Source organism: Neovison vison, chromosome 1 (genome assembly GCF_020171115.1).
Source record: "Neovison vison isolate M4711 chromosome 1, ASM_NN_V1, whole genome shotgun sequence".
Classification (NCBI taxonomy): domain Eukaryota; kingdom Metazoa; phylum Chordata; class Mammalia; order Carnivora; family Mustelidae; genus Neogale; species Neogale vison.
In genome coordinates, this window is record NC_058091.1 from 282,915,595 (window position 1) to 282,943,169 (window position 27,575).

Consider the following 27,575-nt stretch of genomic DNA (forward strand, 5'->3'; position numbering starts at 1 on the left):
CCACCTCCAGCCCCGTTTCCTGATCCTCTAGCCTCACCCGCAGCGCAGCCTGGGCTGGGGAGTCAGGCAGGAATGCAGCAGAAAGGACTCACTCTCATGGTCTTGGCCGCCTGTGTGGCCCTTCCCAACTCAGAAGGTGAGTGGGGGTGCTGTCTCTCGAAGCCTCCAGGGGAAAGAGGGGGTACTGCTTCCCAAGATGGAGCTGGAAGGAGTGAGGGGCTGGCGGCAATGTGGGGCACGAAGTTCCATCTCCTCGGGCAGGAATTTCCAATTACCTACAAGAGAGTGGTGTAGGTTTAAGTTCTGGACCTTCAAGAAGGAAGAAACCTCATTTGAACGGGAATGGTAGTAATTTGCCACATGAAGGATGAGATTCTTCCGCACAGCGACTCTGAGCTATGTTTCCTTTTCTGACAACAGTGTCTTAGAAAATCCCCAGGTAGAGGTTGGAGGAAAGCCCCTATTATTCATCTGTCTTCCCCCCTCACCCTAGCCTGCTACACTGGACATAAGTGTGCATGTTCTGACAGGAAAGACAGACTTGACCTTTCTCAGTTAGGGGTTTGGTGAGCAGCAAAGTCATCCCAGTGGATGCTGAAAACCAAAACTTCAATCTGACATTGAAAAAGGGATACAGAAGAGGGGCGCCTGGGTGACTCAGTTGGTTAAGCCTCTGACTCTTGATTTCAACTCAGGTCATGGTCTTTTGGGGTCTTGGGGTCATAGGATTGAGCCCTGCCTGAGGCTCTGTGCTCAGTGGGGAGTTTGCTTCTCTGCTTCTCCCTCTGCACCCCCTCCCACCGGTTTCTCTCTCTTTCTCAAATAAATGTGTATTGGGGTGCCTTGGTGGCTCAGTTGGTTAAGCATCTGCCCTGGCTCAGGTCATGATTCCAGGGTCCTGGGATCGAGACCCACGTTGGGCTCCCTGCTCAGCAAGGAGCCTGCTGCTCCCTCTCCTTCCTGTTTCTGCTCTCTCTTGCTATCTCTGTCTCTCTCTCTCTCCAATAAATAAATAAAATCTTTAAAAAAAAAAAAGTGGGTCTTTAACAACAACAAAAAAGGATAAAGGAGAAAGAAAGAAGATTGAACCATACAAATTATATCAAAGGGAACTTAAATTGTGAATTGCTAGCTTACATATGGAGATTATAACTGCATTTGGACCAGAAGCAATGTTTTCTACTGTACTTAGGAAAACCTAAACATAAGTACTTATTATTTCACTTATTTGACTCTTATCCCCTTTATTCTGAATAGATTCTCTAAATCTAGAACAGAGGTGAAATGTAAGTTTTGTTTGGTCTGCTTTGGAAAACATTAAACCAACATTTAAAAACAGAGATTTCAAAAAATAAAAAATAAAAACAGAGATTTCATATACACATTCTCATACAGACACACAAATTGGATTTTAAAACTTCTCTTGAAAAATCACAGCTGGCAACAATGGTTCCAAGTCCCCTGGCAAGAACTGGCTGGGGCAGACCAGTCTCTGTCCTTCTCTGAAGTTGGCTCTCATCCTCTTAACTGCCTGGTTCCTACAGGCCTTTGTTCAGAGGCCCCAGTACAGGACCCCTGTGTACTGGGTTATATGACTGAGTACAGAAAAAAATCTGTGTGATCTCTTGTTCATTTATTTTTTTTTTAGATTTTATTTATTTATTTGACAGAATGAGAGAGAGAGAGATCACAAGCAGGCAGAGAGAGAGGGGGAAGCGGGCTCCCTGCTGAGCAGAGAGCCGGATGTGGGGCTTGATCCCAAGACACTGAGATCATGACTTGAGCAGAAGGCAGAGGCTTAACCCACTGAGCCACCCAGGCACCCCTCTTCTTCCTTTCTATGAATCTGTCTTATCAAGACAAAGACACAGTGTGTCATTTTATATGTTTGTATAAAATTTTTTCAGAAAAATGCACCATAGAAATTTTAGGATTCACTTCCACTGTCTCTCAAAGGCTTACCTGATAAGGCCTTATTCCTAGTTGGCAATGCAAATCTTTTTTTTTTTTCCCCACATAAAACTTTCAAGTAAAAGTGTATATTTCTTCTGTCAGCTTCCTGTTTCCAACTGTCCCCTCAGCAAGATCAGCGGCCCCCCTACCCCCTGCCACAGGAGAGGAGGACAGGCAGAGGGGCAGGGGTAGTAAGGGACCCCCCCTGTTGGACACAAGACAAAGCTTCATGTGGGATGGAGTCCTGACAGAGAGGGTGGGACCACAAAACATGGAGATGTTTGAAAAAGGCAGAGTTGTTGAGGGTAAGAAAGAAAGAGAACGGAGGAGACCCCGGAGGAGAAACCCGGTGACCTTCTGGATTATTCTCAGGACTTTCTTCCAAAGGCAGAAAAATCACATGGTCTGCGAAGCACCAACCCTCTGCCATTTAAAAATGAGCCATCCCTGAGAGCAGTTGTGGAACGGAGAGTGGCAACCAATGAAGGGCTTTCCATAAAAGACATCCACTGAGTACCTCCATGTCCCACGTATCCTGGGGAAGGGTCCAAGGGATTCTGGCCTGGGAGGGGGAAGGCAAGAGAGGAAGGGGAGGTGGGGATGGGGGGAGAACTGAGTAGGGCAGGGAAGGGGGAGCAGACAGCTTTGGCAACTGTCACAGGCTGTGGCTGGGCATCAGGAAGTGACCTGTGCCAGTCTGAGACTTGGAGAAACACATTTTGTTCTTACAGGGCATCAACCGTTCCATTATCTTAATGTTGCCTGTAAATGACCATTTCAATGTTATGGCTCAGTAATTGGCATTCCCAGAGTGTTATGCATAAATCAGGAAGCAGTTGACTTGCTTGAAATTAAAAGGCTTGGATTCCACCCAAAGGTAGGAGGGCAAGCCCTCTAGCTGCTGACGTGGTTGCTGGCTCCCAGAACTCAATAGTGAGTCCATAAAAATGTCTATCATCCACCCTCAGTGACCCTGAGCCAGATTCTTTGAAACCGCATCTAGGGCTTTGTGGGTCTGGAGTTTCGACTGTACATTGAGACTAAGGCTCCGCTTGTGTCCGGCAGACTCAAGGTGGCGGATTTTTCTTCAGAACCCAAATTGACCTCTTCTTTCTGACAGCCTGTTTTCTCAGAGTAGAATGGCCCTTCCTTATGCAGATACTTGCTAAGGACTTGCTGCTGGCATCCTTTTTTAAAGATTTAATTTATTTATTTGATAGAGAGAGAGAGAGAATGAGCAGTGGGGAGGAGCAGAGGGGGAGGGAGAAGCAGACTCCCCGCTGAGCAGGGAGTCCCAACTTGGGCTCTCTCCCAGGGCTCAGTGATCATGACCTCAGCCAAAGCCAAGAATCAGCAACTCAACTGACTGAGCTACCCAGGAACCCCAAAATAAAACCCCCAGGGTGTTTTTAAATGTCCTTTCTATGTCATAATGAATGACATAACAGCGATCTTCTCAAATCAGAGTCGCGTACAGACCCCTTTAAAGGAAAACATTCTTTTTTACTCTCAGTGATGACCTTTAAATTATTTTACCATGTTACTTGATATATAAACATGAAACCAGATAGAAACCCCCAAGTAAATTTAAAATTTAAATAAAAACACAACTACAAAGCCAAGAATATTTTGATATAATAATAATAATTTAAATTAATAGTTAATGTTTGGTCAAAACTAACATCATCATTCCAAACATGAATATAACACCGATTCTTAAGATGCAAATTTTGAGTTTTTTTTTTTTAAGATTTTATTTATTTATTTGTCAGAGAGAGAGGGAGAGAGAGCGAGCACAGGCAGACAGAGAGGCAGGCAGAGAGGCAGGCAGAGGCAGAGGGAGAAGCAGGCTCCCTGCCGAGCAAGGAGCCCGATGTGGGACTCGATCCCAGGACGCTGGGATCATGACCTGAGCCGAAGGCAGCTGCTTAACCAACTGAGTCACCCAGGCGTCCCCAAATTTTGAGTTTTATGTGCATATATTACCACGTTCAGAATGAGAAGCGTTTCTTTCCCTGCTACACACCCAGAGGCCCCCTCCTATGAAACCCAGTTTAAGAAATACTGGCCAGACTGGAAGAGTCACTTTGGAATCCAAAAGGCCAGGTCAAAATTCCAAATACATGGACTTGAGAAATTGCTTAATTGCTCTGAGCCCGTTTTCTTAGTAGTAAAACAGGAACAATAATGTCTCTCTTACCTAGTTATTCTCATCATTAAATGAGATTACATATGGAAAGTGTTTGGCATAGAGGAGGTGCTGAATAAAAGTCAGTTTTCAGGGTGCTCAGTTAGTTGAGCCTCTGCCTTTGGCTCAGGTCATGATCCTGGGGTCCTGGGATCCTGGGATGGAGCCCAACATGGGCCTCCCTGCTCAGGGGAGAGTTTGCTTCTCCCTCTCCCTCGGCAGCTCCCCCTGCTGTGCATGCTCTCTTTGTCAAATAAATGAACAAGTGAAATCTCTTAAAAAAAAAAAAAAAAGTAATAGTTTCCTTCCCTTTCCTCTCACCATATTCTATCACCAACTTTTTAAATTAAAATTATGACAAGTCACACAAATCAAAGAATTTAATTCCTAAAATTATAAAAGTAACACGTACTCGGTATAACTTTTAAAATAGAAAATATAGCATCAAAAATATGAAAGTAATTGGAAGGGGAGATGAACCATGAGAGACTATGGACTCTGAAAAACAATCTGAGGGGTTTGAAGTGGTGGGGGGGTGGGAGGTTGGGGTACCAGGTGGTGGGTATTATAGAGGGCACAGCTTGCATGGAGCACTGGGTGTGGTGAAAAAATAATGAATACTGTTTTTCTGAAAATAAATAAATTGGAAAAAAAATATATGAAAGTATCCTTCCCCATTCCTTTCATCCCTCTCCTCTATCCAGAGGTAATAACCCCTCTGGGTTTTGTGTATCCTTCCAGAACTCTCTCTGTGCATTTACAAATATGCATACAGATTTTTAGAAACATAAAAAGAACAACTATTTACATAGTACCCACTTTTTTTTTTCATTTGATTTTTAAAAAGATTTTTATTTATTCATTTGAGAGGGAGAGAGCGAGAGTACAAGCAGGGAGAGCAGCAGAGAGGGAGAAGCAAGACCCTCCACCCCCACCCCAACAAGGAGCCCAATGCCAGGATCTATCCCAGGGTCCTGGGAACATGACCTGAGCAGAAAGGAGATGCTTAAATAACCGAGCCACCCAGGCACCCCTTCATTTAACTAATCATAGATAAGAGTATAACTATTTAACACATAGCCATTTCTTAAAAATTTGGGTCACTCATCTTAAAAACAACATACAAAGTTCTGGGAATAGTTTGAAATATTGAAGTTCCGTTTATTCATTCATTATCAGCGAGAGTCTTATTAAGAGACAGAAACCTGACAAAAATTTGAACAGGGAAAAATTAATGAACCAAAGGATTAACTATACCAAGAGATGGGCTAGAAGGAGGCACACAGAGCTCTAAAGAGTACGGGGTGGGGGCGCCTGGGTGGCTCAGTGGGTTAAGCCGCTGCCTTCCGCTCAGGTCATGATCTCAGGGTCCTGGAATCGAGTCCCACATTGGGCTCTCTGCTCAGCCCGGCTCTCTCTCTCTCTCTCTCTCTCTCTCTCTCTGCCTGCCTCTCCATCTACTTGTGATTTCTCTCTGTCAAATAAATACATTAAAAAATCTTAAAAAAAAAAAAAAAAAAAAAGAGTACGGGGTGGATAGGGCTGATATTGGGAGGGCCGAAGTGGAGTTTTGGAGGAAGAGATCCTGTCCTCCCCCTTCCCCGCCCAGCTGAGATTCGGACCCTGTTGGAGAGGGCACAGCCACAGCTCCCGGAATGGCCAAGAAATCCCTTGGCCTGCCCTCCAGCAGGGAGGGCACGGGGCAAGTTCTTCGCAAGGAAATGAATGTCCCGCTGGAGACATAGTGCCACCAAACCGCCTGAGCGAGTGCGGCTAGCTGTCTTAAGCTACCAGCACCCCCCCACCCCTGTCCCGGCAGAGGAGCGGCAGCCCCCGGGGGTGGGGCCGGCGTGAGCCCACCCAGGAGGAGCACCTGCGGCCTGGATGGAGAACCCCTGCTTGCAGCAATGCCGTTCCGGGGTCCTCCATGACGGAGTTTAATGGCAGGCCTGCTGGTGAAGGAAAAACATTTAAAGGGCTCATGTTAATTCCACAGAACTGGCAATTAAGGACGAACTTGAAGATGAGGGGAAATGGACAATGGGCACATTTCACAAACGCTTAATATTGACACTGGATACCCACTATGGAGCAGGCAATGCAGTTTTGTTTCTAGTTATTATTATTTTAAAGATTTTATTTGCTTATTTGACAGAGAGCGAGAGAGAGAGAGAGAGAGAGAGCGAGCGCACAAGCAGGGGGAGCAGCAGACAGAGGGAAAGGGAGAAACAAGCTCCCTGATGAGCAAGGACCCCATTGCAGGTTAGATCCTAGGACCTTGAGATCATGACCTGAGCTGAAGGCAGACGCTTCACTGACTGAGCCACCCACCTGCCCCTTGTTTCTAATTATTGAGTGTTTAACATTTGTCACTTTGTTCTAAACACTTAAGTATATAAACCCATGCAAAGCTCTTAACACTCCTGTGAGGTCGGTGCTGTCACCACCCTGATACGACAGATGGAGAAACTGACAGAGAGAGAACTAAGTAACTCATCCAACATGAGCTAGTAAGTGATAAAGCCAGGGATTGAATCTGGTTGTTTGTCTCCATACACTTAACTACTGTGCAGTAATGACTTTTAGCATGTCGCTCTGGCTCAAAATTATCCCCATCCCCTTCAGGACTATCCCCCAACCACTCCAAGTGTCCATGCTGTGAGAAGTACTAATGACCAAATGGCTTCATATTTAGGTAAAGGAAAAAGCCTCATTCTCTCTCCTCTACCCAAACATTACCCCATCACTCCAAAGAGGATCTGGGAGGATATTATTCAGGCATAGCAATTTCATGCATCAATGCTTGGTGAGTCCTTCCTGCTTCCTTGATGTTAGCAGTGGACACGTTCCTTTGTAGGCATCTACAGTGTGATGTAGCTCCATAAGGGGTGAAGTCCACTAGAATAGGGAAATGTATCCTTAACCAAACACATTCAAGACCTTGTTTATTTACATACTGGCCTTCTTAAATGGCACTCACAAATTTGAGATACTGACAGCTGGCAAGTGAATCTTTCTTATTGTTTTGTTCTTTACCCTGGGAATCCTTTCTCCAGTAGTAGCATAAACCTTTGCTTTGTTTCTATTTTACTGTGTTCTTTATACCAGTGTTTTTCAAACTGCATTTCTAATAAGCCCTAGAGTGATGCCATTGCTACAGCTCTGGGAACCACACTTTGAGAGGCCAGAGGCTATATAATACATCTAAGTAAGAGAGGAAGCTGGTTCCTCATTCTATAATAACAGGATCATTTCCTTGAAACCCAGAATCTAATTTTTATATCACATATTTAATGTGTAGTATTTTAGCATTCATCTTAACAGATATTGAGCAGGAAATTTTTAAAACCTTCTTACAAAATTGGATCACAGGCAGAACCAAATCATGGACAGACATATTTGGGAAATGGCCCACCCAACTCTCTGACAATACTGGAAATATTATAATGACAAAAGCCAAATCCAACAGACTCAATAACACTTTAATTAATTAGATAAACAGTCATACTTTTTGATTTAACATATAATGTATTATTTGCTTCAGGGGTACAGGTCTGCGAATCATCAGTCTTACACAATTCACAGTATTCACCATAGCACATACCCTCCCCAATTTCCATCCCCCCAAACAACCTATCCCTCTCCCCACAACCCCCAGCAACCCTCAGTTTGTTTCCTGAGATTAAGAGCCTCTTATGGTTTGTCTCCCTCCCCTGTCTCATCTTGTTTCATGTTTTCCCTTGCTTCCCCCACGACCCCCTCACCCTGCCTCTCAAATTCCTTCTATCAGAGAGATCATATAATAATGGTCTTTCTCAAACAGTAATACTTTAAATGAGATACTAATATCTTTAAATTATCAAATATAATGGACAAATGATTTATCATATTTAGTTGACCCCTAATCCTTGAGTGACAGTGGAGGTATAATGTTTCTGAAAAGCATGTGTAATTTAAGGACATTTGGGACAAAAGACCTTGATCAAATACAGATAATCTTATCTCCTTAAAAAAAGGAAAATTATTTTAATAGTATTAAAAGGCTTAAAACAAGATACAATGAAATTGGGGCGCCTGGGTGGCTCAGTGGGTTAAGGCCTCTGCTTTCGGCTCGAGTCATGATCCCGGGGTCCTGGGATAGAGCCCCGCATTGGGCTCTCTTCTCAGCGGGGAGCCTGCTTCCACCTCTCTCTCTATCTGTCTCCCTCTCTGCCTAGTTGTGATCTCTGTCAAATAAATAAATAAAATCTTTTTTAAAAAGATACAATGAAATTAAGACAGAAGAGCTTAGTTCCACTTAGGAGACATTTATTTAGCATGAATACCAGGTACTGTGCTAGGTGGTGTGGTACAAATATATACTGTGGGTGCTCACAGTCTAAAGACACAGTCATAAACTCTTAATTTTATATATGGCAATGACAGGAAAGCACAGGATGCTGTGGGTCCAGAGATTCACATAGGAAAACAGCAAGACTAGGAAAAAGGAGATAACTAATGACATCTTGAACTTGGTCATTGGTTAACAGGGATGGAAAGGGGGGAGACAAATCTGAGAAATGTTAGAGTAAAACGTACGGGAGTTTGTGACTGGCTGTGGGGAGTGCAGAAGGAGGATGGAATGACACATGGGTTTCTGGGTAGCTGTAAATAACCATTAAATGAGATGAGAAAAGGAAAGGAACAGATTTTTCAGTGGTAAGAAATAATGCCTTCAGTTAAGTTTGGGGAGCCTGTGGAATATTTCAAGTGTATGTTCAACGGCAGTTGAATATATGTCAGGATTATTGGGGTAGAGGCTAGAGTAGACAAAGATATTTTCAAGTTACTGACACAGGTAGTAATTCAAAGTATGAGAAGATGTGAGTGGAAAGAAGAGTGAAAGGTCAAGGTGGAACTTTGAGGAGTGCTAACTATTGAGAAGAGGGCAAAGGTGGAGGAGTTCAAGAGCAGAGAATGTCATTTCTCAGTATTAGGAATATTAGGAGAGATTAGTGTCTTGTCAACCAGGGATATGGAAAATTCCCAGGAAGGAATGGGTTCTAATGTTACATGCAGCCAGGAGGACCGGAAAGATAATGTTAGACAAACATCTGCTATTGGAAGCATCCTGAGGGCAGATACTTTGACTAATTTTTGTGTATTTAGTGCCTAGAACAATGAGAGACACAAGGTAGGCACTCCACAAATGCTTAAGGAATTTTATTGACCTCGCAATCACTTTCATTAGTAAAATGATAAATTTACTCAAATGATTCAGACTCAAAAACGTTTGTGAGATGGTGTTGCTATTTTTCCAAGGGAGTTCTTCCTTGACAAAATCCAGGCTAAATTTTCAGTAAAAAATAAAATAAAATAAAGGAAATGTAGAAAACTTATCAGTCCAACGAAGGAAATGGGGAAAATGATAAAAAGAAAACACAAAATAAGGTGAATAAGTAAATTTAACCACAAGGTTAATGTCACAACATTAATATCAGAAAAGCACAATTTAGGCAAAAACTTGCAACAGGACTAAAGGAATGTTACAGGAGGATAAAAAAGTATCAGTTCACCAAGAAGGTACATATAAGACTGTCATGCAAGTGCAGGGTCCAGTTTCATTTTTATTTAAAATTGTAGTAAGGTTGATCCCTGAACATCCCAGGGTTAGGGGCCCCCAGGTCACCACACCCTAGTGGAAAATCCCCACCTAACTCGACTCCCCAAAACTTTACTAGGAGTCTACCATTGAATGAAAGCTTTACCAATAACATACACAGCTGATACATATTTTGTATGTTACGTGTATTATATACTATGTTCTTAAAGTAAGATAAAGAAAATATTAAAATGAGGAAAATACATGTAGGGCACTGTATTTATCAAAAAGAAATCCCTTACAAGTGGACCCACACAGTCTAAACCCATGTTGTTCAAGGGTCCACTGTATTTTATTCATCAGAGACATTTTTTTTGAGGTTTTTTTTTTTTTTTTTTAAAGATTTTATTTATTTGACAGACAGAGATCGCAAGTAGGCAGAGAGGCAGGCAGGGGTGGGTGGCGGGAAGCAGGCTCCCTGCTGAGCAGAGAGCCCAATGCGAGGCTTGATCCGAGGACGGTGGGATTATAACCAGAGGGGAAGGCAGAGGCTTTAACCCACTGAACCACCCAGGCGCCCCTCATCAAATACTTTTTATGTATAAACTTTTATTTTTAAAAAAATTTGTCTAAAAATATTATTTAATCTCAATTACTGAGTTTTGGGGGCACTCATTTATATTTTGCGCCTGGTGCACCTGGGTGGCTCCGTTGGTTGTCTGCCTTCGGTTCAGGTCAGGATCCTGGGGTCCTGGGGTCCCGCCAGTGGTCTCCCTGCTCAGTGGGGAGTCGGCTTCTCCCTCTTTCCTCTGCCCTGCTCATGCTCTCTCTCTCAGGTGCTGTCTCTCTCTTAAATAAATCTTAAAAAAAAAAAAAAAAAATTGCCCCCGAAGCTAGTGCCTCACTCCGATCCCGGCTGTGTGCCTCAGAAAATATAACCCCAAGTGATATATTGCAAAATCGTAACCAAAAAATCTGACATAATCTCGACAATAGTGTTAGATTTTTAATATACTCGCATCAGACTCTGATCAACCAAAAAACTGAATTCTCCCCGCAGCTCTATGACGGGCAGGCAGCGGGAGGCCAGGCCGCGTTCGGCCCTCGGGGACCGGTCCGCGCTGTCCCTAGGATGCCCCGACAGAGGCTGGACTCGGGAGCGGCCTGGGGAAGCCCCACGCCACGCAGAGCAGGTGCGTGCACTTCCTCCTGGCCTTCCCGGAAGTGGCAAGCGCCTGTGGGCGACCGGAGCCCCTCCCCTGGGCGTATTCCTCAGTCCGCTTGGGCCGTTTCTTAGTCAGCGTCCTCTCCGTGCGCCGCGCGCCACTCACGGGCTAACAGAAAAGCCGCGGGACTTCGCCTGGCGGGGGCAGGCCCGTTGCGCACGCGCAAAGGCCGGAAGAGCGGCGGGACCTGGCCCTAGTGTATCGAGGGAAACGCCGCCCGCTTCCCGTTGCAGGCTCTCTTCGCTGGGCTCTGGCTTGGGCTCGGGTTCCAGCACCAAGTTTCCCGCTCCCAGCCTCTCCTCCTTCGCGGCCGCCACGACCGCAGACACGTGAGCGCGACAGCAGTAAAGCGCCGCGACGTCGTGCTTTTGTCTTTTCCCCACCTTTGGTTTGGTTTAGTTTCCTGATTTTTCTTTTGCAGGTTCTTGGGTAGAACGTTTATTTTTCGTGCTTGTGTTTTAAATAAATGAACTTAAGCTAAGTTTATATCCCACCCTTTGTAATAAGTAATACTTCCACTTTTCAAATTAAATATTGGGTGATTTTTTTGTTTTGTTTTTGACCTTAACCTATGAATCGAAGTATCTTTACTATGAATTTATGTTTTCTTTAACCTATGAATCGAAGTTTTTAGTTTCAAAACAAATTACATTTGTAAGTTTATAAATAGTTTGTGTATTATCTGGACCCAGACTTTAAGTGGTTACTTGCACAGGAGCCTTCTCTGCAAACACTATTAAGAATTACAAAAAAAAAAAGCAAGCCCCAACTGCAGATAATGCTATGCAACTTTGTGATGTAGGGGAGGAAAAAACCCTTTTCTTCCTTCCTTTCTAGGTTCTTGACTGTGGCCCCTAAACAAGACATTAAAAGGGGGAAAGCCTACAAACCTATGTAAAGTTTTAGGTGGCATGGGAGCCTTCATTAGGAAATGAAGATCCAAAGGAGCAGGTTGAGTCAACAATTAGAAAGTTAGACGGAGTGATAAATTGTGTAAAAGTAACAAGACGATGGGACATGGCCTAGGGCCGTTAATCATGAAAGTGACCAGGGCGATAAGGGTTAGTTTAACAGGGTTGGTTTGTACAGATTTCCCTGGGCCTCAGCTTCCCTCTGGAGTGAGGTAACACCATCTCACTACGCTGAGAGGGGTGAAGTGCCGCCCTCTGGTGATAAAAATGTCTCTTCCTCCAAGTGGGAGGAGGGCACCTTTTACCTGGGAGTTTTATGTCCTGCTTTTAGGAAATTTAGAATGCCCTTTTTGCATTGTTGTTTTTTTAAGTTGAGTTTTTAAACTTAAAATCAATATGCCAGAGTGGCATTTCTGGGGAGGTGGAGTTTTCTGAATGCCTTCAATGAAAATAAATTAGAAATTGTAGACGAAATGGGCAGTTTCTTAGAAAACTAAGATACCAAGATTGACTGGAGAAGATACAGGAAACCCTCCCGAAAAGCACATAACTATTAAGGAAATTAAATCAGAGTTGAACACGTTTCTCTCAAATAGACACCAGGCCTAGATGATTTCAGAGGTTTTAGGAAGCAGTGGAGGAACAGAATCCTCACCTTATACTGACTCTTCAAATATAGAATAACAGAGAAAGCTACCCAGTGCATTGTTGAGATAAATATAACGTTAATACCAAAACATTCAAGATTGACATCAGGGGATAAAAGTATGGACTACTCTTGTTTATGAAAATAAATGCAGAATTTTAAATAAATAGCAGATCAAACTCAGAATCATATAAAAATTAGTACATTATGACCAACTTTGTTTTATCCCAGGAGGGCAAGGAAGAAAATAGATTAATCCATCATAGTAGTTTAAAATTTGTGTATTATGTTTACTGTGGGCTAAGCACTGTTCTCAGTATCTAGCAAAGTAAGGAATTAAAGGAGGAAAACCTTAGATTTCCTGGCTGGCTCAGTCTGTAGAGCATGTGACTCTTGATCTTGGAGTTGTGAGTTCAAGTCCCATATTGGGTGTAAAGATTACCTTAAAATTTTTTTTTTAATTTTAAAAAGTAAAGGAGAAAATCCTTTCATTGCTATAAAGAAGTTGAGAAGGAAGAAATAAAAACATCTGTTTACCAGAAAAACCAAAGAATATCAGCTCTGAACTATTATACCTAAAAAAAGTTCAGCAAAGTTGCTGGATACAAGATCAATATAAAACAATCCATAGCATTTCTACACATCAAAAATAACTAATTAGAAAAAGTAATTTTTCAAAAGACCATTAGCAATAGCACAAAACCTATAAGGTACCTAGGAATAGATCTAAGATAAAATACATGACAATATTATATATTATTTTCTTCATAAAGGTCTGAAGGACATCAAAGAAACCTTGAGTAACTGGAGAGAATTCCACACTTACGGATGGGGAAAATATTTTTCAGTTGTTCGGTCTTCCAAAATAATTAATAAATTCAGCACAATTCTAACCAAAATTTCAAAGATTTTTGTAGAACTTAACAAGCAGATTCTAATATTTATAAGAATAGTAAAGGGGCAAGAACAGTCAAGACAGTTTTGAAGAACAAGTTGGGTATGGAGACTTAATTGTGTTGGGTATTAGGATTGATTAAAAAGTCATTTCAGTTGAGACAGTGGTGAATAGAGCAATGAATCCAGAGGAAGTCTAGAAACAGCCCTATGCATATACGGGAACATGAAGACTTAAGAGGTGTCTACAGTATCCATGAGACTGGGCAGTTCCACTGTGAAAAGGAAGCTATCCGGCCAACAGAAGATCCCTCTACTGAAATAGACAAGAGAACACTATATTATTGAGTGAGCATTAGCAGATTTACAAGCCCTTTGAAAGTGACTGAAGTTAGGACAGAATCGCACATAGTTTATACAGGAAACAAGAAGCAAGAATAACATCTCTTCAGAAAAACAGAGGTTTGCAACTTTGGCAGTCCCCGTACATCCTGTGAGAGACCCTGAGCTAATTCCAGAGGGATGTTTTTACATATCTAGAGGTTCTTTGGCAGTGACCTTAGATATATAGCTGTAGTATAACAACTGGAGACTGGGTTTAATCCTTAGGGAAATTTGCCTCTGTTGCAAAGGTTAGGGTAAGGACTCAGATTTTCACAATGTCTCTAAGGAAACATTCCTAAGAGAGAAGGTAAGGGGGAAATGGTCTCTTTGTCCTTTATAAATGGAGAAATAATCTTTATTTGCCTTTATGGTTCTGAGATTTTGGTTATCCTCACGCAGACAGTTCCTTTTCTGGCTAACAACATAAACAGCATAAATTCTGGGTATAAAAGACAAAGCTTTTTTTTTTTTTAATTTCAAAATACTAACTGAACACCAGTTATGTCCTGGACACCAAGGATATGAAGATGGATAAAGCACCGTCCTTTCAATCAAGGAATGTAGATTCAAGCAAAGGAAATAGATCTATAAACCAAAATAATGAAGACTCTATAAGGAGGTAAACAATCCAAAAGGAAGTATAGGGCGCCTGGGGGAAGCCTGTTGAGATTTGATAATGGGATCTGATGCCAGGTCCCAGGTCCTCAACTGGCCACCCTAAGATACGTTTGCGGGGGAAATTGTCCAGGAGGCAACTTTAATTAAGGAAGGATTCACCCTGGGTGGAACTTTAGCCTCAAGCCTCAGCATGGAACCTGAGGCCTGGTGAGTTGGGCTCTGTGGCAAGAACAGACAAACTCCATTGCTAAAAAGCAAAGCTTTTAAAACAAAATGTTATTTTTATGACTTCTGGCCAGACAAGGATTTGCTAAATATGATATAATAGCAAACCGTAAAGAAAAACTTTAAACATAGTTAAGAGATGAGCTACCAAGTGGAAAAAAACAGTTTCTAATAAAAAAAGATTGGAATCCAAGATATTTTATGAATTCTTTTAAATAAGTAGTTGGGGGGGAACAAACTGTAAAAAACAAAAAAGCTGGTAGAATAGGATTTAGCAATTTAAAGAGTTAATTTAATAGCCATTCACTCATATAGAAATGGTAAATTTAGGCCACATTGCAATATCATTTCAATCCCCCCAGATCAGCAAAATTTTAAAGTGATATTATGAAGTGTTGTGGAGAATGTACAGAAATGGAACTTGAATCCACTGCCGGTGGGAGTGTAAATGGGTATCATCACTTTGAGAGCAGTTTGCCCATATCACATACAGGAGAAGGTGCACATTTCCTCTCTCCAGCCTTCTGATTTTAGTATATGTGCTGCCAAAGCAAGTATTTCCTACAACCTAGCAATGCCATGCATAGGTCTGTTCTTTTAGAGCAGTGGTTCTCCAAGTGTGGTCCAGAACTGGCAGAATCAGCATCACCTGGGGAGTTGTTAGATGTGCACATTTTCAGGCCTCATCCCAGATGGGGATGGAATCAGAAACCTAAAGTTGGGGAAGGATTGAGGCAATTGGGTTTATTTTATTTTTTTAAAAGATTTTATTTATTTGATAGCACATGAGTGCAAGCAGGGGAGAGCAGACTCCCCACTGAGAGGGACCCTGGGATCAAGACCTCAGCTGGAGGCAGATGTTTAACCGACTGAGCCACCCAGATGCCCCATAGCAATTGGGTTTAAAAAGTCCTCCAAATGATTCTGATGTGCATTTAGTTTTGAAAACCACTGCCTTAGAGAATTTCTCATACAGTTCTGGGGGAGACATAGAAGACCAAGCAAAGCCGAGTTTAGTAGTTTTAAAAAAGTGGTCTCTGGCCTTCCAATCCCAGCCCCACCATTTCTTGTCCTGCCCTTTAATCTGGAGAAAGTTATGTAATGTTTCTTCTTATTAATAACGCATCTATGAGGTGGGGATAAATAGAGTACTTTCAGCATGGAGTTGCTGTGCATGAATGACTTCGCATATGGCAGTGGATGGTCCAGAGTAAGCATTCAACAAATGTAACCTCATATCATCATAAGGGTATTTATTGCAGCCGTGCTTGTTAACAGTAACAGGAGAGTATTGAAAACATATTTCTTAAAGGTAAGACTGAAAGCAAATGTGGAAAAGGATTAAAATTGGTAAAATTTGGATGGTGCGTATATAGGTGTTGTATCATCCTTTATACTTTCTTAGGTGTTATTTTGCAAGCAAAGGAAAATAGCAGAAGTGTTATTAGTTATCCCTCCACACTTAGATTTTTTATTTTATTTTATTTATTTATTTGTCACAGAGGGAGATCACAAGCAGGCAGAGAGGCAGAGAGAGGGGGAAGCAGGCTCCCCGCTGAGCACAGAGCCTGATGTGGGGCTCGATCCCAGGACCCTGAGACCATGACCTGAGCCGAAGGCAGAGGCTTAACCCACTGAGCCACCCAGGCGCCCCACACTTAGATTTCTACAGAAAATTGTTTAAGTAAATCATGATGTTAGAAATATTTCCATAGATGTTAGATCCATTCTCATCCACATTTATGGCCCTGTTCAAACTCTGCATCTTCCAGGTTCCCAGCTCAAATTCCACCTCTTTGATGAAGATGTACGTGGATCCCTGCTATAATTTATCTCTTCTGCCTCTTAATGTTCCAGACACTCATTCTTTCTCATAGAACCCTTGCCGCATTCTGCCTCCTGTCAGAAGTGTTTTCCTCCTACTTTGTTTTCTCACTTCTTATGTAGTGACAGTTGCAGATTGTCTTTAGTAACGGGGCAAAGATCAGGACAGTCTATAAGATATTTGAAAGATGATACAGGGGTGCATGGGTGGCTCAGTCAGTTAAACATTCGATTCTTGATTTTGGCTCAGGTCATAATCTCAAGGTGGTGAGATGGAGCCCTGCATCTGGCTCCGCACTGAGCATGGAATGGGCTTAAGACGTCCTCTCTCCCTGGCCCTCTGCTCCCACCCACCTCGCTCATGCTCTCTCTCTTTAAAAAAAGAAAAAAAAAAAAAAAAGATTCAAACATTGACTTCAGTTCACTGAATACACACAATCAGATGCTACCCATGGAGACTGTATGGTCCGGGCTTCACTGGCCAGTGAATAGAAATTATGATGCTCTGAGTCCTGGCCTTCCCTAGTCAGTCATTATAGGTGTTTTCCCAGGATTCCCAATACAGATATTCTTGATAATTCTCAAATTGTGGGTCATAGAGAAGGGTCCTTTCCCTCTAGGAGTCTGAAGTGGTGGTCTGATCGTGATGAAGGATAGTTAGAAGGCAGACAGGCAGGGACGAGGGGCCCCCACCCTAAGAGGAAACCGCTCTGAAAAGGATTTTACACTACCCTGGAGGGAGCCTTCCACCCTTTCCCATGTGACAGAGAGATGACAAAGAGCTGATTAGATGGCACGTGTGTGGAGGGTAAATCAGATTAGAACAGCCCACCAACAAGCCCGTAAGAACCCCTAAACTTAGAAACTCTGGAGGCAACCCTCTCGGGTCTCCTCTCTCTTGGGGAGCTTTGTACGATCACTCAATAAACTGCTTCGCTGCCCACTGCTCTTCATCTGGTCTACCTCTTCACTCTTCGAAGCAGCGTGACCAAGAACTGTGGGCAGTGAAGGAAAAGGAAATCCTGTAACAATACGTTCGGGAGGCTGAGTTCTCGAGTAACCGGTGCCCCTACCTGCAGGTTTATGGTGCCCCTGTTGGACAGCTGCTGTTGACCCACTGCTCTCCCCCCTGGTGGTTGTCCCCTTTCCCCAGAGGAATGACCTCAGGCCAGCAGGGAAGGGTATCTGCTGTTCTCATAAGTCACTTTCAGAGAGATTCCCAGGTGGGGCCAACACATTGTAGAGTGACCTTTCCAAAGCAAAGGGGCATGTCTGGGGCAGTCAGGAAAGGGGGTGGAGGGGAGTGGAACAAGCCTCACAGTAAACCCGAGACCATTGCTCATTCACGCTTCTGGGCCCTGTGGTATTATTGAGCCCACTCGGCAAGACTTCTTTCTTGCAAAAATTTTCTTCCCATGTTTCCCTCAGGGAACCCCTACTCCCTGAGACAGGTCTGTGTAAAGTCCGGTTTGGGAACAAAAGCAGGTTCTTTACCATGGGATTCCTTGCTTTATGCAGCAGTGGACCAGCGTGGTGTTTTGGGAAGGCTTAGCTTTCTAATCTCTTCTCAGCTTGCTTTCCCAACCAAGTAACTGTATCAATTGAATTAAAGCTATTTAAATGTGGAAGAAAGGTCACACTATCCCTTTTTTCAACCTTACTGTCATTTCTAAATCTTTCCTATCTGGAAATTCCAGGTCATAGAGATAGAGGAAATTCTTATCCATTCTTTGAAATGGAAATATTCTGGCAGGAGGCCGAATACAAACACCTGTAGGGGGCTGTGTTCTCCAGAAGAATCTTAACATTGCCCTGCCCTGAACTCCCCTGATAACTGTCTTAGTTACCTGGCCTTCTGAACACTCTTCAAAGGATTCCATCTCTCTTGGTGTTTTACATTTCCGACTGCCTCTGGAGGGCACCAGTCACTTCTGCCAACATGCAGTAAATCTGGCCTGCCTCTTATCTTTCCATAGTTAATCCATTGTAGTTTATGTGATCTCCAGGTGTGCCCGTCCTACCTTGATAAATAAGAAATTAATCCAGCTTAGTAAGTGCATAAAGGTCCTGGGTGCTTTTCTGGCTTAAAACTATTCCTTGAATTGATGTCACCACTCCGATAACTCAAATTCCGAACCACACGGGCTTGCCTATGATTCTTAATTCCCACAATGCTTCTGAAAGTCCATTTCATATTTTACAGCTGCTTGGGTCAAAACTAATAGCAGTGATCTGAATATTAGCTCTCTGAGGCTAGAAACTCTTCATCTCTCTACTCCCAGGGTCTAGCATAGTGATTCACTATGTACGAATTTATAAGAATAGAGAGAGAGAGAGAGAGAGAGAGCGCTCACTCTGTAAGAATTCACATAGTAATCCTTACATAGTAAGATGATGAGTGAATGGATGGATACATGAATAAACCCAAAACTTTGCTTGGGATTTTAAAATAGTTTGACTTGTAGAAAAGGCAGCACAGCATTGCTAAAGAAGTAATTGGTCTTAGGAAATGAATGCATTAATAAATGTAAGGACAACCAATGTTCTGTTCTCTGGTAGCACTTAAAAAATGGAAATGCCATTCACATACCACAAAATTCACCATTTTAAAGTGTGTAATTCAGTGGTTTTTAGTATATTCACAGATTTGTACAAGCATCACTACTCTCCAGTTAGCAGTCACTCCCCAATTCCGCCTACCCGCACCCTGGCAATAACTAATCTACTTTCTGTGTGGATTTGCCCATCCTGACATTTCCTATAAATGGAATCATACAGTTATGTGGCCTTTTGAATCTGGCTTCTTTCCCCCTGTAAGCCCGTTCCACTTTGACCATCAGTCTGTTAACATGTGTTTTGCTGTGTTGTGATTATTTGTTTACCTCCCTGCCGCCCACTGGACTCTATCACAAGGACAGAAACTATGCCTTGTTTATTTCAACGTTTCTAATGCAGGATTCAGGACTTGGCAGAGCGTGGACACTCAGTACATGTTTGCTTTTCCTAGTCCAGTGAATCTGGTTGTTCAGTGCTTGGGTGTTCCTCTCTGCACATTCGTCACACACATAACAAAATGAAAAGCTCCTTACTGGCTCTAGATTGAGAGGAAAGAGGTGGATCCTTGAGGCATGACACGGCTTGCAGTGGGAAGGGTAAACATTTTCCTTGTTTGGGCTCCTGCAGACTTGCATGACAGCTAAATTAAAACAGAAGTGAGGGCGCCTGGGTGGCTCAGTGGGTTAAGCTGCTGCCTTCGGCTCAGGTCGTGATCTCAGGGTCCTGGGATCAAGTCCCACATCGGGCTCTCTGCTCAGCAGGGAGCCTGCTTCCTCCTCTTGCCTCTCTGCCTACTTGTGATCTCTCTCTGTCAAATAAATAAAATCTTTAAAAAAAAAAAAAACAGAAGTGAGACTGAGCAGGGCCATTAACACTCTTAATCACTTACACGCATATGTTTCAACTATATTAATTTAAATTAGCGGTTTAAGGGTTATTGAGGGGCACCTGGGTGACTCAGTTGGTTATGCATCTGTTTTGGCTTAGGTCATGATCCCTGGGTCCTGGGATCAAGTCCCCCCATCAGGCTCCCTGCTCAGCAAGAGGTCTGCTTCTCTCCCTGCTTCTCCTCCCCCTGGCTTGTGCGCTCTCTCTCTCTCTCTCTCAAAGAAATAAAATCTTTAAAAATAAATAAATAAATAAAAATTATCTAGGGGTACCTGGGTGGCTCAGTAGTTGAATGCTGGTCTCTTGGTTTTTGGCTCAGGTCATGATCTCAGGCTCCTGGAATCAAGCCAAGCCCTGAGTCGGACTCTGAGCTCAGTGCAGAATCTGATTCCCCTCTCCTTTTCCCTCTGTCCCTCTGTCTGCTTGTGTGTATGTGCTCTCTTTCTCTCTCTTTCAAATAAATAAACCTTTAAAGGAATTTAAAAAATAAAAGTTATTGAAGACACTCTTCTTTTGGTAAATGGATTTATGTAAATATAATTAATATATATGGAGATTATATATATATTTTATTTGTGTGTGTGTGTGTATGGGGATTGTATATATATATTTTAATTTCCCAAGAATTAAAAATACATGTATTGAGCTGATGCTAAGTTGATACTGATCTATATCTCAAGCTGAGATTCTATTCTAAATATGGCAGCATTGGGCTATTCAGGACCCATGATGGCACAGGAGAAGTTAAAAGTCTTTCTTTCTGGAGGGAAAGAGCTCCGGCTGATTTTTTACAGATTCTGCTTGAGGCTCTGAGACTCGGGCATTTTCTCTGAGACTCAAGGCATTTACCCAAGGCTCTGGAGAAGACCCAAAGCCAGAACGGAGGTTCTTGCCTCATTGTTGACAGGAATCTTGCCAGAGAATACTTGCCTGCTCTAAGACACCAGGTTCTTCTAGGAGTTTGACTCAGACTCTGAATACACAACTGAGAAAAGCATTCTTTCTCTTCTACCCCGGTGTTCTGGACACGCAGTTCCTTCTCTTTGGAATGTTCCATTTCCTCTCAATCAGGTGAATTTTTACTCGTCTTTTAAAATTGAGTCCAACTTCATGTCCTCTGATGCCAACCCTGTCTTCCCTACTCAAAAATATTGCATGCTTGTTGAAAATTTGCCCCCTCTCTAGAAATAGTCCTTGCTTATAAATTTGGGCGTATATATTTCCATAATTTTTCCCTCTGTGTATCTGACACATTCTTTTTATACAAGTGGAATCATTTACAGTTCTTGGACTGAAAATTGCTTTTCTCACTTAACAGTAAATTGTGTTTCTTATAATTAAACAATAAATTATGTTTCTTAAATTCCACATTAATTTACCTTAGTGTATATATACATAAATATGTCATCCTTTTTCCCATTTGGATCTACTATTATATTGGTAAACATTTAGGTGGGCTCTAATGTTTTGCTCTAGTGAACAGCTATGTACCTGTCTTCAAGACTTGTGGGAGCCTTTTAGAAGGACAGAATTCCAGAAGTACAGTGGAGTGGGCCAGGAGGATTGTATCCTAAGCATTTAGTTCCGAATATGTCCTCCTTAGACATACATTTAGGGCCTCAGTAGTGTGATCTCTGTCTATCTTTTGAACCATATCTTCCATCACTCACCTTCCTAACTACTCAGTTCAGATGAAGTGGTTGATTTTTCTCCATGCCCTCAATGCATTTGGGCATTCCTGTCTCAGAATTCTTGACCACATACTTCCTTTAGTCTTGACAAGTTGTCTTCATTTTTCTCCACCCATCCAAATCCTTAAAGATTCATCCAAGTCCTTCCTTGGTAGGAAACCTAAACCTGCTCCAGGGGCCCATGTGGTCCTCCTCTTCTCAACTGGGTGGGACACTCACTTCTTTCATCTCTAATCAAGCCAGTCTTCGATCTACTAGCTTTGTTGTCTGGAGCTATTTTTCATCTCTTCCCCGGTTTTGTGTCTTTGCCTATACTTAATGTTTTATCTTCCCCAAATACAATGTTAGTTCTGGAAGGAAGGAACATGTCCTGTCCCAGGTTTGCATTCACAAAACCGCCAGTAAGTGTCTTCCCCTTGCTTGAGTGAATTGGCGTTCTGTTTCTCTGGAATCTGAGAACCAGACACGATATAATGAGCCCTGGGTGTTCTATAATCAGTGACCTCTACCTCTGTAACTAATAATATACATACTGTATGTTAATTAGTTGAATTTAAATGTAAAGTAAAAACGGAGGAGAGGCCATTAGTTTTATTGTTGTTTTTGTTTTTAAATTCCAGTATAGTTCCACTGTGCATAATAAGTGATTCAGCACTTCCATACAACACCCAGTGCTCATCACAAGTACCCTCCTTCATCCCCATCACTTGTTAACCTATCCCCCACCCACCTCCCCTCTGGTAACCATTCATTTGTTCTCTATAGTCAAGAGTCTGTTTCTTGGCTTGCCTGCCTTCCTGCCTTCCTTCCTTCCTTCCTTCTTCCTTTCTTTTTCTTTTCTTTCCTTTCCTTCCCTTTTCTTTCTTTTCCATTTGTTTCTTAAATTCCACATATGAGTGAAATCCTGTGGTATTTCATTCTTTTTGATGACTGAGTAATATTCCACTGTGTGTGGAATACACATCTTCTTTAACCATTCGTCTATTGATGGACACTTGGGCAGCTTCCATAGTTTGGCTATTGTAAATAATGCTGCTACAAACATAGGTGTGCATGAATCCCTTTGAATAAGTGTTTTTGTTACCCTGCAGAGTGATTACTGGATCATAAGGGAGTTCTATTTTTTACCTTTTGAGGAGTTGTTTTCCACAGTGGCTGCCCCAGTTTGCATTCCCACCAACAGTGCAAAAGAGTTCCTTTTTCTCCACATTCTCACCAACACCTGTTTTTCTTGTGTTGTTGATTTTAGCCATTCTGAACAGGTGTGAGGTGATATCTCATTGCGGTTTTGATTAGTATTTCCCTGATGATGAGTGATGTTGAGCATCTTTGCATGTATCTGTTGGCCACCTAGATGTCTTCGGAGAAATGTCTGTTCTTGTCTTCTGCCCATTTTTAAATTGGATTATTGGGGTTTTTAAAAAGATTTTATTTATTTGAGAGAGAACATAAGCTGGGGAGGAGCAGAGGGAGAGGAACAAGCAGACTCCTAGCTGAGCAGGGAGCCCAGCATGGGGATCGATCCCAGGACCCCAAGATCATGACCTGAGCCAAAAGCAGATGCTTCACCAACTGAGCCACCCAGGAGCCCCAGATTATTTGTTTCTGGAGTGTCTAGGCTCTTGTCCTATGAACTGTGAGATGTAACATTTTCCTTCTTTCCTTCTAGCCATACTTCCCATTGCCTCCAGCTGTTGCACTGAGGTTTCACATCATATCTCGCGAAGGCTTCTGGAGAGAGTGAATCTGTGTCGCATCCAGAGAGCTGATGGGGACTGTGACTTGGCCGCTGTCATGTGAGTGCTCTTGCTAAACCTGGGGTTTGTTTCTTGGTCCGTGAGCGGTAGGTTGGCAAGGCTTTACCTGATATGCAACATACAAAGAATCATTTAGACGAGGGAGAGGACAGTAAATAGTCCACCATTCCTGCCTCAGGCTCCCCGGGGTGAGCACAGTCTCCCAGGACTTATGTGTCCAGAGCCCCAGCCTCGCCTCTGCGGCCCCCACTGCTGTGCTGTAATTCAGGATCAATACTTTCAGTTATTGGACGGTGTGTGTGACTTTCCAAAACAAAACTAGGGACATTCTGAGTGAAAAAGCAAAACAGAAGGAAGGTGTCTCTGTTCTATTTTGTGGCTTTACCTGTAGCTTTTTCCAGGCAAGTTTATGGGTTGCTGTCATTTTTTACTCCCGTAATTCATCAAGAATATATACAAGGTTCAAACAGAAGTAGATGTCTGTACCTGTCACATGCAATCAAACCCAAATGCCCATCTTCGCTCTTGATTCTGGGCTGTTGTCTTCTGGTGAACCTTTTCCAAGCTTACCTCTGGGTCGGTTATCAAACACTTTCGATTTCTGGGGCACCTGGGTGGCACAGTTGGTTGAGCATCTGCCTTTGACTCAGATCGTGATCCCGGGGTCCTGGGACCAAGTCCCACATCAGGCTCCCTGCTCAGCAGGGAGTCTACTTCTCCCTCTGCCCCTCCCCCAGCTCATGCTCTCTCTCAAATAAACAAAACCTTTAAAGAAAAAAAACCTTTAGATTTCTGTGTTCTTCATGTCCCCATAGAAACTTTAAAATCTGAAATTCATTGGTACGTAGCAAATCTGGATTCTGACAACAATGCTGTGAGGAAAGGCATAAATTATCTCCATGTCACACAAGATAAAGCTGTGCCCAATAAGTATATAGTTAATCTGGTGACGCACAGCTAGAGTGGCAGAGATGGGCTGTGAACCAGGTCTCGTTCAGAGCTCCTTATACTTCAGAGATCTCTCAGAAGTGATGATGGGACCCACCATAACCCAAACTTCATTGTATCTGGCACCTTCAGATCATGAGGACAGTGTATCCGGCATCTCCCTGGTGTGCTGGTTTTAACGCCACTGGGGAGATGCTAATGAGCCCCTGGGTATCCCCTTCTTGGGGCTACAGATAAGCCCAGTGCTTATGCCTGAGTTCCCGAGTCACTGAGAAGCCTCTTTATTTATTCAGTGAGTTCAACAAATAGTTACTGATTAATGTTTCTGTACCAAGCACTGTTCTATCCTCGACTTGCGCTGGGGGATGAAGCGGTAACCTAAGGGACTCTGCCCTCCTAGAGTCTCCAGGACTGTGTTCACGGAGTCCTGCAGACCGTTCTCTGAGATCTAAGGTACATTTTGTTCCCTCTCAGAGGAATCCAACTATCACCCAACTTTGAGAAACACGTCTCCAAGACAAGATTCTTAAAATTTCAGAGGAAGAGTTTGTAAGATGTTCATTGATAGAGTTCCTTCAGGTCGGGGGGCTGTGAACTCTGCTTAACTGGATGTCAGTGGAGCGTTTCTCCGCTGGGTGTCTGCTCAGGTTCTTGCTGGCCTTTGGGAATGATAGGAGCTTCAACGCCTTTTTGTTTCCTCTTCCTCTGAGCACTACGGCTGGGTGCTGTCCTCTAGCAGCCATTGGCAAACCAGCCAGCTTCCCTTTGGGAGACTTCTCAGCGTAATACACTCAGAGAATGCATTGTCCTCCTCTCAAGAAGCCTTACTTCTTTCAAATTCACATTCCCACCTGCTGGCTTTATTATGCCGAAACTCACTGAGGTCTTCTCCAGGTTTTCCCTTCATTCCAAGGTCCCCACAGTAGCGAATGATTCCTCTTGGGTCATCTGGAAAAAACGGCAACCTACTCTGTATCCTTCTGGGTTTTTTCCCCAGTAACAGGCAGGGGCTTTGTCTTATCCGGATACCGAATGTCTGTGGAGAGCCAGCAGCATCGTGACATTTAGTAAGAGCCGGATGGCACCTGGGGGCAAATTAAAAGTCACAGTATCCGGGCGCCTGGGTGGCTCAGTGGGTTAAGCCGCTGCCTTCAGCTCGGGACATGATCTCGGGGTCCTGGGATTGAGTCCCGCATCGGGCTCTCTGCTCAGCAAGGAGCCTGCTTCCTTCTCTCTCCGCCTGCCTCTGCCTACTTGTGATCTCTGTCTGTCAAATAGATAAATAAAATCTTTAAAAAAAAAAAAAGTCACAGTATCTTTTTTTTTTTTTTAAAAAAGATTTTATTTATTTATTTGACAGAAATCACAAGTAGGCGGAGAGGCAGGCAGAGAGAGAGAGAGAGAGCAGGAAGCAGGCTCCCCGCTGAGCGGAGAGCCCCATGCGGGGCTCGATGCGGGGCTCGATCCCAGAACTCTGGGATCGTGACCTGAGCCGAAGGCAGAGGCTTTAACCCGCTGAGCCACCCAGGCGCCCCAAAGTCACAGTATCTTTTGTAACAAGAAATTCTTCCAGTTCCTAGAAATTGTGGGTGCTGCTTTATGGTTTTCTTACCCCAAGGTAAAAGAAAATTTAAAACATGAAAATATTTGAGAAGGGGTTTGAATCCATAGTATATTAAAATGTTACCAAACACCTAGAATATTTTAGTTGACTGTTTTGTTAAAAACAAAACCAGACTGTTTTTATTTTGAACAATTTTCACTTCATGTCTATAACTAATTACAGAATTCCTACTCTGAACAAGGGCTTTTTTCAAGACAATTCCAGACTATTCCTCCTTCAAGGAGCATCACACCCCAGGACAAGGAGTTTTGAAACAAAAAGTCATACAAAAGACAGCATAAGCTAAGTCCCAGAGGAGAGGTCATGCTGAGACCCTCAAAGGGAAAACAGGGCATTTAGCTAAGACAATCTAGAAAAACTGCGTGGAGGAGAGATGTATGAGATGGGCCGTGAGGTGTGAGTTGGGTTTGTTGGGCGAAGCTCTGGGTCAGGAAATACCATTATTTTCCCTTGGTTTCTCTCCTTTCCCTCATTCCTTCCCTCCTCCCTCCCACTTTTTTTTTTAAGATTTTATTTATTTATTTGACAGAGAGTGAGAGAGCACAAGGAGGGGGGCAGGCAGAGGCAGAGGGAGAGGGAGAAGCAGGCTCCACACCAAGCAGGGACACTGACTTGGGGCTCAGCCCAGGACCCCGAGATCATGACCTGAGCTGAAGGCAGATGCTTAACTGACTGAACCACCCAAACGCCCTTCCTCCTCTTTCTCATGCTGTGTCTGAGGAACCTCCGGCCACGGGGAAGTGAGGATTCAACCTCGTGGGCTCCGCGGCTTAAGAATTCCAGTCTCATGTCTCTCATTGGGAATTGTTTCTGAGTCACTAAGTTTTTTTTGGTTTTTTTTTTAAAGATTTTATTTATTTATTTGACAGAGAGAGATCACAGTAGACAGAGAGGCAGGCAGAGAGAGAGAGAGAGGGAAGCAGGCTCCCTGCTGAGCAGGGAGCCCGATGTGGGACTCGATCCCAGGACCCTGAGATCGTGACCTGAGCTGAAGGCAGCGGCTCAACCCACTGAGCCACCCAGGTGCCCCTCTGAGTCACTAAGTTTTTACTTGGCCTTTCCTTCAGTGACTTTGTTTATCTTCCCTCCATGGCAGCCTTCACGTCAGGCGCAGAAGAATCTGTGTCAGCCCGCACAGTCCTCTTATTAAGCAGTGGTTAAAAGAACAAGCAGCCAAGAAAAACGCCAAAGGCAACATCTGCCACAAGAAGAAACACGCTGGCCAGAGGAAAAGTAAAGGAGCACATCAGGGGAAACCAGAAATCCACAGCCATAAAACTCCTTATTAAGGCGTTGGCAAATGAACCTACACAGACAGTTCCTCAACTGGACTTGGCCATGGTTGCTTGTAAATTTCTCTCGCGAAAGTTCCTTATTGGGAGTCGACAGGGCAAAACAAACTATACATTTTAAAGGAACAATTATGCAGGATGCAAACGTAGCCAATAATATGCTCATCTGAAAATGAAATGAAAAGATATTACTTCTCTTCATATCCTATTTTAAGAGCAGCATACAGATCTAATTTCTCCAACTTTTTTATAATGAAGATTTGCAAACCTACAGAGAAGTTGAAAGATTTTCACAATGAACACTTACGTACCTTTCACGTAGATTAATGATTGTTAATATTTTGCCACATTTATTTTCTCTCTTTTCTC

General features: G+C 43.1%; 1 protein-coding gene across 1 annotated transcript; it reads left to right on the forward strand.

Moving 5' to 3' along the window:
* Nucleotides 1–27,575, forward strand: CCL28 (C-C motif chemokine ligand 28). Its single transcript, XM_044241379.1, has 3 exons — nt 1–136; nt 23,255–23,381; nt 27,011–27,575. The coding sequence occupies exons 1-3, from the start codon at nt 73–75 to the stop codon at nt 27,201–27,203; spliced, it is 384 nt and encodes a 127-aa protein (XP_044097314.1). The 5' UTR covers nt 1–72; the 3' UTR covers nt 27,204–27,575.

Excerpts from the sequence above, each read along its gene's own strand:
- CCL28 (XM_044241379.1), top strand. The coding sequence starts at position 73 with ATGCAGCAGAAAGGACTCACTCTCATGGTCTTGGCCGCCTGTGTGGCC. Across the intron at positions 137-23,254 it reads GGCCCTTCCCAACTCAGAAG|CCATACTTCCCATTGCCTCC; the intron begins GTGAGTGGGGGT and ends CTTTCCTTCTAG. Across the intron at positions 23,382-27,010 it reads TGTGACTTGGCCGCTGTCAT|CCTTCACGTCAGGCGCAGAA; the intron begins GTGAGTGCTCTT and ends CCTCCATGGCAG.